The 12,761-nt window shown below is 35.1% G+C and overlaps 1 protein-coding gene across 2 annotated transcripts in view; it reads right to left on the bottom strand.

Annotated features, from left to right (window-relative positions):
- Positions 1 to 8,995: 8,995 nt before the first annotated feature.
- LOC136039942 (arylsulfatase G-like) overlaps positions 8,996 to 12,761 on the bottom strand; it is a 47,718-nt gene continuing 43,952 nt past the window's right edge. The window contains exon 2 of one of the 2 annotated variants that reach the window (XM_065723944.1): positions 8,996 to 9,230. In XM_065723944.1, the coding sequence (XP_065580016.1) occupies positions 9,011 to 9,230 (220 nt within the window). In that variant the 3' untranslated portion in view covers positions 8,996 to 9,010. The remainder of the gene's footprint in view (positions 9,231 to 12,761) is intronic. The other variant, XR_010620596.1, reaches the window with a different exon arrangement.

Here is a 12,761-nt window from a genome sequence, read left to right as displayed (position 1 = left end):
TGAAATGGATGATTTTACACTTAATGAATTTTACACATTTGGAATCAGTAGCATTACAATCTTTTGATGTACAGGTTACCATGAATGTCCAAAATCTTGCTAACGTCGACATTCACTGGTGAAAGTCCGAAATTCCTTTTTCTCTGCTTGAATTCAATTAGCTGCGCAAGTCAGCTTTTTCATTCTTGTGCCAGCTATAATGGTAAAAGTTGAAATTAGGTTAGGTTAGATTGCTTTAGTTTAGGTTACGTTAGGGTAGGTTAGTTTTAGGTTAGACTAAATCTGGTTATAATTATAATAAATGGTTTAAAAACCAAAGATAACCCAACCAAACCTAATCTAACCTAACCTGTCATCTTCAAACCTTGTATCAAATTAAAACGGTTGACTGTCAACGCTGACTCAATCCAAGGAGAAAAAAAAAAGCATATCGGACATTCGCCAGTCAATTGCGGCATTCACGAATTTCGAACATTCATGGTAATATATATACCATATTGTTTTCAAACTTCCTTCTTTTTAGAATTTCAACTTCTACTATCAGCGCTCTTCACCAGTAACTTTTGATCATATTTGATTGATCATTCAGCCTTACGAATTGGTGGGACTTTTGACCCTTTCGGAAGCATAATTTTTAACGCAGTCTTTTAGGACTGCAGCTTATAATGTGCCCTGAAGGATCTTTGCTTAGATATCCTCAAGAAAATAATAAATAGTGGTACTAAAAGGAAAAAGGGGAAAACGCTTAAAAGCACATCAAACAGTTCGTGGTAATGAACTGTAGTAAGGAGCGACCCGGGCTCAATAGTAACCAAAATTCTAAAAAATGGAATTTTGATACCAATAGCTACATCAAAAGAATCGCATTTTAATGCTGATTTTAAATATATAAGTTTCATCAAATTTAGTCTTACTAATCAAAAGTTACGAGCCTGAGAAAATTTGCCTTATTTTAGAGAATAGGAGGTAACATCCCCTAGAAGTCACAGAATCTTAACAAAAACCACACCATCAGATTCACCGTATCAGAGAAACCCCAATTGTAGAAGTTTCAAGCTCCTATCAACAAAAATGTGGAATTTTGTATTTTTTGCCAGAAGGCAGATCACGACTTACTCCCCCACAGCCCCCGTGGGAGGGGCTACAAGTTACGAGCTTTGACCAGTACTTACATATAGTAATAGTTATTGGGAAGTGTACAGACGTTTTCAGGAGCATTTTTTGTTTGGGGGAGGAGTCGAGAAGAGGGGGATATGTTGGGGGAACTTTCTATCGAGGAATTTGTCATGGGGGAAGAAAATTTCCATGAATGGACAGCAGGATTTTCTAGCATTATAAAAAAAAAAACAATGCTCGCTCTTTATGCTAAATTATTTTTTGTAATTTCAACTATTTATTCTACGGCCTTTCTGATTCAGGGGCCATTCTTGATGAATTGGGACAAAATTTAAGCTTTAGTGTAAAGAGCGAGGTACTGATGGGGGGGGGGGTGAACCCCTCATATATGTAATAAAAACATGAGAATACAAAAATTCGTTACGTAAGCTAATTTATAAGTTACGTATATGTTTTACTAATAAAAACACTCGTAAAAAATTAAAGTTCTAGTTGCCTTTTAAGTAGCCAAAAAATCGGAGGCTTCCGATATTTTGGCTTCCTTTTCCGATAATAAGCTTCCTCCCCTGCTCCTTTTTTTCTGAAAATCATTCGATGAAACCTATGAGAAAGCCATTTAGACAAAAAAAAAGGAATATGCAAATTTCGTTTTAAGTGTTCATCTGCGGAGAGCCAAAATCAGAACATGCATTGATTCAAAAACGTTCGGAAATTAAATAAAAGAACAAGTTTTTTTTTAACTAAAAGTAAGGAGCGACATTAAAACTTAAAACGAACAGAAATTACTTCGTAAGTAAAACAGTTCAAAATAGGGATGAAATCTTTTTATTGACAGTGAACAGATACAAAATTTAACTGGATATTTCGAACACATATACAGTGTATATGTGAACACTGTATATGTGTTCGAAATATCCAGTTAAATTTTGTATCAGTTTTACTGCTGATGATGAACACTGCATATGTGTTCGAAATATTCATGTAAATTTTGTATGTTTTACTGCTGATGATGAACACTGTATATGTGTTCGAAATATCCAGTTAAATTTTGTATCTGTTCACTGTCAATAAAAAGGTTTCATCCCTATTTTGAACTGTTTTACTTTCGTCATGGAAAGGCAGTGTGGTCTTTGAAGTTATCTAAATTACTTCGTATATGAAAGGGGCTGCTTCCTCATCAACGCCCCGCTCTTTACGCTAAAGTTGGACTCTTTCTCTCAACTCTTCTTTTTAAAACAGTATAAAACTTTAGCGTAAAGAGCGGGGCGTTGATTAGGAAGCAGCCCCTTTCATATACGAAGTAATTTCTGTTCGTTTTAAGTTTTAATGTCGCTCCTTACTTTCAGTTAAAAAAACTGTTTTTTTATTTAATTGTACTCTAAAATGAAAACCTCTTATGATGAAAGATTGCGGAGGAGTTAAAGAAGAATCACAGGATACGGAAAGTTTGAAGCATGTCGAATCAAACCAGCGAGAAATGTCCACATCAAACGAATATCACGGGTAGACCCACCCCTGAGATATACTCCTTTGAGAGCATTCAATAGACCAAGTACAAAAGACTGTCAGGTTTGTTGAGTAGCGGTAAAAATGATGCAATGACTAGGGAAAAAAACATTCCAAGCACAACGAGAGCTGGAAAAAGTTACCAAATACAAGGTGAAAACAAAACTTCGAAAAGAATCAAGTGAAAAATTAATAACCCCTCGTCATCTACCATGGGTAGTCACCACAGTTTCTTATCACAATGACGATACCGAACATTGCCTTAAACATAATTGGAAAATTCCAAAATTTAGCACAAAAAAAACCGTTTTTGTTTTATTTTAGGTGATTAGGATGCTTGCACTGGTGACGAAACAAAGCTAACAAATACTTCTAGTTCTCTTTGCCACATCAGTTGCCTACAAAAAGCCCAGGAGTATTAAAGATGAGACGAGAAAACAGACAATTCGGTTACAAATATTATTTCTTCTGCAGTTATAGGGCTGTTGAAGAAATGAGCCATACGCCTGTAATGTCTTATTTGTTGTTCCTCGGCCCCTTTTTCCCAAGCCCCTTTGTAAGGGCTGGTCATAGAAACTTCAGATGAGTCTCATTAAATTGGAAACTTGAATTTCTAGTGCTTTTTTTTTTAATTCAAAAGTGATAGGAGGGCAATCAGACATCTCCCTTCGCTGTTTATATTCAGAATAGTCAAAAGTTCAAATTCATTTGCCACCAAGGTTAAACCTTCACACACCCTGTGGCAATGGTCTTAAATAATGCTAAATGTCGATTGTTTTCAAATAAATTTTAAAATGGACAAGGGAGGGGGTGACTTGATATGGATATTCGATTGGTTAAAAATTCTTGGAGATCAGTATATAGGTCAAAATTATCAAACAAATCTACAACAAAAATCTTTGTCTCTAGCTAGGTTGAATAAGTCCCTGAACTAAAGTACACGTAATATGTTAAATGTGTTCCAGGGATCACCCCCTCCCAATGGGCTCTACAAGGAACAGTTTTTCCAATTGGCTCAAAGCTTATTTATTTAAGCTCCGGGGCTAAGGAGGTCCAGATACAGATGGGAATTGATTACTTCCAGAACGGGGCCCAAACAAGGGCCAGAAAAGGAACCAAAGAGTAACCTCATCACTTATTATGGAAGGGTTTTTCGTGTAAACTTATAAAGGAGCTAATTCGATTGAACATTTTAAGTGTTGTGTCATTTTTCACGGGATAAATTGATATGAGGATGACAAGCCTCTCTCCTGTGCATTTTCTGCTATCTATGACTCCTGTACTCCCCATGTTACACGACAGACAGTAATTTTGATCAAAAACATTGAAAAGTCTACTAAGTATGCATCTAGGGTCGATGTCAACCCTAAAGATACAGGGAAATAACTTTAAATAACGTATCTCTGCCTCGCTGCCACCAAGGTTCGCGACTCGCGACCACCACTATTGTAGTGTATCGACCACTGCTGGTGCCACATTTATATCTTGGGACAACACTGGCAGTTTTGATACCTATGATAACGTGACCAAACGGTCAAAAGGGCCAAGGATGCCACCACCTGGGTCACAACTAAAGTATCTAGCGATCTCTTTGGAGGGTAAACGGACTCCTTTGTAGATATACTCAATGAAGCTGTCTCTCTAAAACTCTCTTATTACCTGCCTGGGTTCGGAGAAAAATAATCTACACGGTTGTAGAAAACTGTTCACTTGTATTTTTTCCACAGGTCACTTCACAAAACACATCTATAAACTGTGTAAAACAGACTACCTCAGCGGAGTCTCAATGAAGACTAAAAACACAATATTTTAATACATAAAAAAATCTTAGCACTTGGAGTGTGTCTCAGTTTGACGTGGCCAAGCTAATGTATTAAGCCCTTCAATTGAATTGCCAAACGCATATATTAAGAATCAATGGCCTCATCCAGAAGACAAAAATAGATTTTAGCTTGAAAGTTTACTTTTTGCAAAACTACTAGCTTAGTAAGAGGACTTTGACCTGTACTTGAAAATTATGCTATAAGGAAATCTAAGCAAATATAATTACGAAAAGGAAAACTGGTCATCTTTCTGAAAAAACAAAAGAAACAGGGGTGGAATCCAACAATATAAATTACCCATTTTACAAAGACACGTTTTAACGAAAAAGTGACCAGAATTAGGGGAGAGTCAGAGGTAAAATAAAACTGTATGAATCCATGTCATCAAAAAAGTATATCGACCATGTCTCAAGAACCACCTCGAGAAAAAAGTTAAAGCAAAAGGCATTGTTGGGAACAGTAAAGAAGATGGGCGTTGAAAGGAATTTTTGAGGTAGGGGAAGGGGATAAACAAATTTTGTCGCTGGTTGACTAAAACTTTTTTGAGCGGTAGACTCTTATGAGGCTCATAATCTCTTCACAGTTAAGTAGCGAGGTGAGTCAGGACACCATCCCGCATTCAATAGGCTTATGGTAATTGATTTCTCTCTTTTTTTGCCATTCAATAGCCAGTTTCAATAATTGAATTGCGATCAAAAGAACTTATTGAAACCTATTATTAATTATTGAAACTTATATAATTAATATATTATAATATATCATAATTATTATTAATATATTATATTATTATAATTATTATATTATTATATTATATAATATATATAATTATTTTTAATAATTATTTTATTATTATAATAATTTTATAATTTTATTATAATAATTATTTATATATAATTATATTAATTATAATATAATTATTATATTATATAATTAATTATTATATTATATTATAATTATTACATTATATTATAATTATAATATTATATAAAAACTTATTGAAACTTATATAATTAATTATTTTCTTAGTGTGCTTCAGAGTCCAATAAGCTGCAATTCGATCTTTTGCAGATGGAAAATCCATTTCATGGAATATATATAAGAACACCTCTGGTTAGTTCCAATGAATCTATGAATTTCTAATTTTTTTTTTAATTGATTTCAAAATCGCGTGCAATAGAGCAAAATAATTACACTTATTCAATAAATTATTGAAATTAATTGCAATCAGTTATATTACGCAATGTTGAACCCGGGGCATATGTTGCCTGGTTATCTTAGTGGCTCATGTTCAATGTTTCTGGAAATGCTTCAGTATTAAGTTCAAACTTTGGGAGTATGGGGATGGAGGTCGATATCAAACTATAAAGGGGCAGAGGTGGATGTTAAACTATGACCTGGGGAGAGGGTAGAACTGAATCAAATGACACAATGTGCGTCAGGGTTTGCCCCAGGACATAAAAGGTTTTTACGAATGGGATGGCCTCCCACCTACCTGACATCTTCTTTTCACAAAACGAATTCAATTGAAATTGTGAGATAGCTATTTTGTTACCAATAGTCCAAAAATCATATAACAATGTCTTTAGGATGGACACACTCCCCCAGAGCCCATGGGCAAGGGTTGTAAGTTATGCCTCGGGGCATATAAGGTTTCTATGGAATGTTTGGTTGTAGAAGCTTCGGATTGGATGTAGCTCAGTTGTTTGTAAGTCGGAAATTTTAGTGCCCTTTTAAGAGTCAAAAGGAATAGAGGGTAATCAGCCCCACCCAAGCCTGATTCCCCAAAACATATGCGACAGAAATTTTAAGAGATTTATTTTGTTCAGCTTTGTTGAAAGGTTCAGTAGCTATGTCTTTGGGGATGTCGACCTCCCCACAGTCCTTAGGACAAGGGCTATAAGCTAAGCAATTCTTTCATTGTTTACACATATTATAAGTTATTTAGAAAGGTATGCATGTTTGAACGTTATTTTCCAAGAAGGTGAAGGGCATTTGAATGAGCCTTTCTGCGAATGTTAAGGGGAGTGCTGAACTATTGAAACACGTTATGTGTAGAAGAATTGTCAAAAGTGTAACACACGAATAAGTTAATGTATTAATTTGGAAAATTCAAAAAAATGATAAGGGATATGGTCAAAAAGGCAATATTTGTGTGCTACCAATGCTACTACAACTGCCACCACTACTGCTACCAGACTACTCTATTTACAGCATTGAGGAGAAAATTCGAACTAAATAAAAAAATGCTATGTGCATGTAAATTGTCAAAATAGCGTATCTCAAGAATTAATTTGGGATTAAGTTGGAAGTTTCAGAGAATACTTGAAGAAGGTCGTCTATCAAAGTAAGTATGTGCACACTGCTGCTACTTCTGTTGCTACAATTTGTAAGGTTAAGAGCATTGAGATGAAAATTTCAAAAAGTATATGAAGATTCAGGCTATCAAAAGGACGTACCAGCAATGTCTTAGCAATGGCTAATTGTATTAAGCTGAAACTTCTAGGATTGAATAAGAGAAATGTTCTACTGACCAAAAAGTAATGTGTTAATACTACTTATGCTAGTAGTTTTACCGCTATTCAATAATTTTACTAGTAATACCAATATTACAACTGTGACTACTCTTAAAGCTATGCCTAAGGGTATGACGCTGAAATTTTTAGGGGATTTTGAGGGGGGAAGGGGAACTGAATCACAAAAAGTTATCTGCGTGCAGTCTGTCATAAGGGGGTAATAGCGATATCTTGTGTGAAGTTGAAAATAACAGGGCTTGTTATGAGGGATGCTGAACTAACCAAAAGAAAACATCTGCATCCTGTTGCTACTACTTCTACTCATACTACTGTTACTATTATTACTACTTCTATTACTACTACAGCCACTAAAACTTAGGCTACTACAGTTAATTCTACTGCTACTACTGCTATTAAAATTAAGATTAATAAGACCAAAATTTTGGGATATATATAAATTGCATGGAACTAATTCAAAGCACACTATGCCCACAAAGGCTGTCAAGCGGACCCATCAAAAATGCTTCATGAACGGTTGATGGTATTAATCCGAAACTTACAGCGTGTGATGAAGGGGATGTTGAAGAAACCAGAGGTGCTATGCGCGTACTGCTATAGCACCCTTTTAAGGAATATTTATGTGGATGTTAAAATAAATCAAAACAAACTATGAGCATGTGGACTTTCAAAAAGGTTACAAAGCAATATCTCAAGAAAAACTAATATTATTAAGTTATACATTTAAGGGTACGTTTTGGGGGATTTTAACTGGCCAGAAGGCACTATGTGTATACTTTTAATACTACCACTGCAGGTACTATAACGAATCACCCTAAGGGCATTAAGGTGAGTGAAACTTTTAGGAAACGCTTAGGAGGAGTTTCAATTAAACAAGAAGAACTGTATGCATGCAGGTTTTCAAAGGGGCATATAAGAAATATAATAGAGAGGTAGTACCACTCTATAATTACCAGAAATATTATTAAAACTTGTAAAGGAGCTAATTTGATTCAAATTTAAAAGCTCTAGTGCCTTTTGAAAGAGTAAAAAGAGATTGGAGGGCAAGCATCCTCTCTCTCAATCCCATTCATGTTCCAAAAGCATCCAGTCAAAATTTCTAGACATCCATTTTGTTCAGCATTGTAGAACAGTCCAGCAACTATGTCTTAGGGATATTGGGATGTCAACTCCCTACAATAATACAAATGGTCCATTATCTTTTAAAACTAAATGTTGTTTTAAACTAAATCAAAAGGCATTGATTTTATGGTTGCCAATAACACACCTCAGCAATGTATCGAGAACAACTAGGGGTAGGCTACTAAGTTGAAACTTTTGGGGCTACTACTATTACTACCTCTGCTCTTACAATTTAAATAAATAAAAAGAGTGTAGGTGCATCCGGATTGTCACAGAGCATAGATATAATCTTTTGGGAATGATATTAAGTTTAATTTCAATTTAAAATCGAAGAAAACTTTCTCCAGCATCAAAATATCAACTCAAAATATTAATTTTCAAAGAAAAAAACCGAAAAGATATGAGATATTTTTTTTTTCATTAAAACAAAATAACTGAAACTCAAAATGACCACAAATTACAGTAAATAGCCAATTGAAACACAAAACAAGCAGAAATCAACATGAGTAGGGCTGATAACCCCAATGCCTTCTCAAGACGACCATAATTTGCGCTTTACTAAAAAAAAATAAACTTTAATTGTCTTCACTTTCATTGTTTCATATTTTACTTTCATAAATAAAAATTATCAATACTTTAAGGAATATATGTCAATTAAACTGACAATGCACGTTTTTTTCTTTTCTTTTCTTTCTTTTTTAGTATAGCGCAAACTATACTGTGGTCTTGAGAAGGCATGGGCTTATCACCCCTTCATGTTAATTTTTGCTCGTTTTGAGTTTGACTCGGCTAATAATTTTAATTTCTGTTCATTTAGAGTTTCGTTTATTTTTTTTATTTCTGCTCATTTTTGGCTAAATAGAGCTCTTCATTTTTCTTTGAAGAACTTTTTTATGGAATGTAAATGTGAATCTAAAACACATTACGCAAAGCATATGACCTACCTATCATATATGTTGAATAACCGCCTCGTTTAAGAACATCAGCAACTGTTTCTTCTTCTGCAGGTAAGCCTCCTTTGGCATCAACGTCAAAATTTTGAACAACACCTGTTCGAATACCGAGTCTTCCTGTAAGAAGTGCTGCACGAGATGGAGTACAGCGAGCTGCACCCGAATGAAAGTCAGTAAACCTGCAAGTAAGAAACTCTTTAAATGCATATGCTTTAAGTGCTTTTGTTGGATAATATTATTTGATCCTCTGAACATCGAGACTTCCTATAAGAAGCACACCACGACACAGATTACATCGAGCCAAACCCAAATGGAATTCGATTAATTTTAACAATTCTTTAAGTATTATAGGAAAGAAATTAGAAGACTGAAGGTAAGAATTTTTTTCTGTTTTCACTGGGCTAAAATTTTGAATATGTAGGATTTGCTGCCAATTAGCGATGATTTAGTAGAACTAAAACCTAAGTCCTAGCTTAAAATTTATTGCTAGAAAGAACACAAGGTTCTAAAGATTGCTAAAACCCTGATTTAGTTGATGTTTTTGACCCTTTTTCTTCTTTTTTTGTTTAAATTTATCAATCAATAATTTAATTAAACGATAATTTAATTTATAACACCCTCCCTCTCCTACGAAAAATTTATGGTTCTCTTAGCCCAGGGAACGATTCTTGAAAGTTTCAAACCAACCAGATTTCTTGTCACCCAAGTAAAATTTTTCTTGTACATTAAGGTTCATTTGACCCAGACAACTACGGCTTTACGCTTAAATCTGTCCAAAAAAGGGCTTGTTGGAGATTTTTTCGTGAATTAACCTTCACAAGGAACTACAGATAAAAGTTTCTAGCCAATAAACAAAAGGCCTATTTTAGAGATCCAGTGCCCCTAAGCTAATTTTTTTACGTTTTCTTTGACTCGAGAACTTGCTGGTGGAAGCTTCAAGCCATTCGGAAAAAATTAGAATTTTTTTTTAGAATTATTAGAAAATTAGAATTCATGCGCCAAGCCGTTCTAAGGATATTGATGATGCGCTCTGTTGATAACCTACTTGCCAATAGTTTTTTTTTATTTAGTTCAACTTCCCCCTCAATATATTTTGAAGTTGTTAGTAGTATTAACTACTACTATTAACAACTTACTGCACCACCAAGCCGCCTGTAGTAATCTGTCCCCGAAAAGTTTCTCGCAGATTCTCATCTTGGAGTCAATCAGCATTATAGCTTCCCAGAACGTAGTTCCCCTTCCTAAATTTCAGCTTTAGATTAACCCTAGACACTACTAGATGTTGATCTTTACTTTTCACTTCAGTAATAGGACTCCTATATACCCTAGTATCTTGTATCGATCCTGCCAGTCTCCGGTTTACAATTACATCATCAATAAGGTTAGCTTTCTTACCAGCATGTGAATACCATTTTAACTTATGGGCCATTTTGTGACAACACACTGTATTGGTTATATCTAGATTGTTATACCTCTAGAATTTTTTTCTAGAAAAATTTTTATAGAAAAATTAGAACCTTTTTATCACTTTTCAGAGGAGCCAACGTATTTTTTCTTGTTTATCGGGTTCCTCCTGGTCCAAGAGCGGAAGGATAGAATTATTGCGCTGACCATATATAAAGTTGACCGACTTCAGGGCTAACCCCCCTAATCCCTTCTGACGAAAATGTGCGGTTACTTTAGTCCAGGAAACGATCCTTGAATATTTGAGACAAATTAGAAAGAACGTTTTTAGACCATTATTGAGCTCTTTACTTAAGCAGCTCTTGTCCTAATTAAAAAATTCTGGACCACTTTTGAGCTTCATTTTTAAGAACACTAAATTTTTAACTTTATCTTGTGCTTTGGGGTTCCCATTGCCTAAGGATATAGTTTTCAAGACGATCAGAAAAACATTTAGGTTTGTTTTCGGGCCCTTTTTGTTGCGGCTCATGCCCTCGAACTAGTTTTTTTTTGTATACTGAAGTCCCTTTGCCCCAGGCTCTTACAGTATTGAGTTTCAAGTTGTCTAGGACACCATGAAGCTTTTTGCTCTTTTTTGCGCCCTGTTTTCGGGTGAGTCAACGTTTCTTTCCCAATTTTTTATTGTGTAAAAGGGTCCTCTAAGTTTTGAATCGATTGGACAAATATTCTAAAAATGACCCACATAGTCGAGTAAATCAAAAGACGCTATGTGCACCTGATTTTTGAAATTACTTACATTTATTTTGGGAATGACTTAATGCAGTACTGGCCTAATGGATCTAGCTTAAACTTTGAGAATGTACTGGGAAAAAGGGGAGTCGTCAAGTGAACTTTGTTTTGACTTTGGAAGGAGGCTAGGGCAGTTCATTGAAGTACTATATCTGCAATTTCTTGGAAACGGCTTGAGGGAGGGAGTTGAAAGTTTCAGATACTGTTTTGCAAAGGAAGGGGGAGGGTGAGGCAAGTAAGAAGGAATTTTAGTTTTTGAGGAGATTAAAGAGGTTAAGCCATTTGTATCTCACTTCCAGACAATAATAATGTTTCCGCACTGTGAACTCCCATTTTTTAATTTATACATGATTAAGTAGATAGATCAATCAGAAGACATTCTTTGCTACCAGGTTGTTAAAATAGCATATCTGCAGTATCTCAAGGATATATATGGGCAATAAGTTGAAACTTTCAGGGATGTTGGAATAAATCAGAAGACGATGTCTGCATCCCAGTTACCAATACACCACGTCTGTAATATCTCAGTATCCGAAACTAGTAGCTGAAGAGGTCAAGTTGAAATTTCAAGAGACTTACTGGTGAGGTTCAAGTAAATTTTAAATTTTGACTTTAGAAATGGGACAGGCCCAAATCAATAGACATTCTTTGTATCCAGGCATCGAGACAGCGTGTTTGTGAAATCAAAATCGTGTATCTGCAATAACTCAGGAACAACTTATGGTATTACATTGAAACTTATAGTGTATTTTGAGGGTGGAGCAGACATTAAGTTATGACTTGGAGGAAAGGTCAGAACTAAAACAAAGGACACAAGTGCGTCTGGGGTTAAAAAAAACATATATGCAATATCACGGGAACGGAAACGGGCCATTTAAATTTTGAAACGGCTTGGGAGATGGTTTTAATTTTCAGACACTCTTGGCGAAAGGAACAAGAAAGGGTTGCAAAAGGGCAAGGGTCGTAAATTATGCAAGATGACAACTGTTTACATATAGCTTTTATAATGAGAAAGGCGAGAATCTTTAATCCTGGTTGTCGAATTAGCTCAGTACTTTCGTAGATCGTTCTCTGGGACAAGAAAATTATGCGTTTTATTGGGAGTTGCTAGAGGGCCAATATGTGAGCAAAACACTTTTTGTTCCAGATTGGTTATATTTCGCACAAGATCTTACGGATCGTTCGGTGCACCAAGATTCCCAAAATTTTAACCACAAAAATTTAAACACACGCACCTGAGAACATCAAAAGATGTTATGCAAACCTGATTTTGATGTTATTTACGCATTTTAATGCTGATTTTGAATATATAAGTTTCATCAAGATCAGTTATACCTATCAAAAGTTACGAGCCTTAGAAACTTTGCCTCATTTTAAAAAATAGGAGAAACACCCACTAAAGTCATACAATCTTAACGAAAATCACACCATCAGATTCAGCGTATCAGAGAACCTTATTGTAGAAGTTTCAAGCTCCTATCTACAACAATGTGGAATTTCGCATTTTTGCCAGAAGA

Source organism: Artemia franciscana, chromosome 20 (genome assembly GCF_032884065.1).
Source record: "Artemia franciscana chromosome 20, ASM3288406v1, whole genome shotgun sequence".
Taxonomy (NCBI): Eukaryota; Metazoa; Arthropoda; class Branchiopoda; order Anostraca; family Artemiidae; genus Artemia; species Artemia franciscana.
Note: the sequence above shows the minus strand (reverse complement) of the source record. Positions and strands in the feature narration are given on the sequence as shown.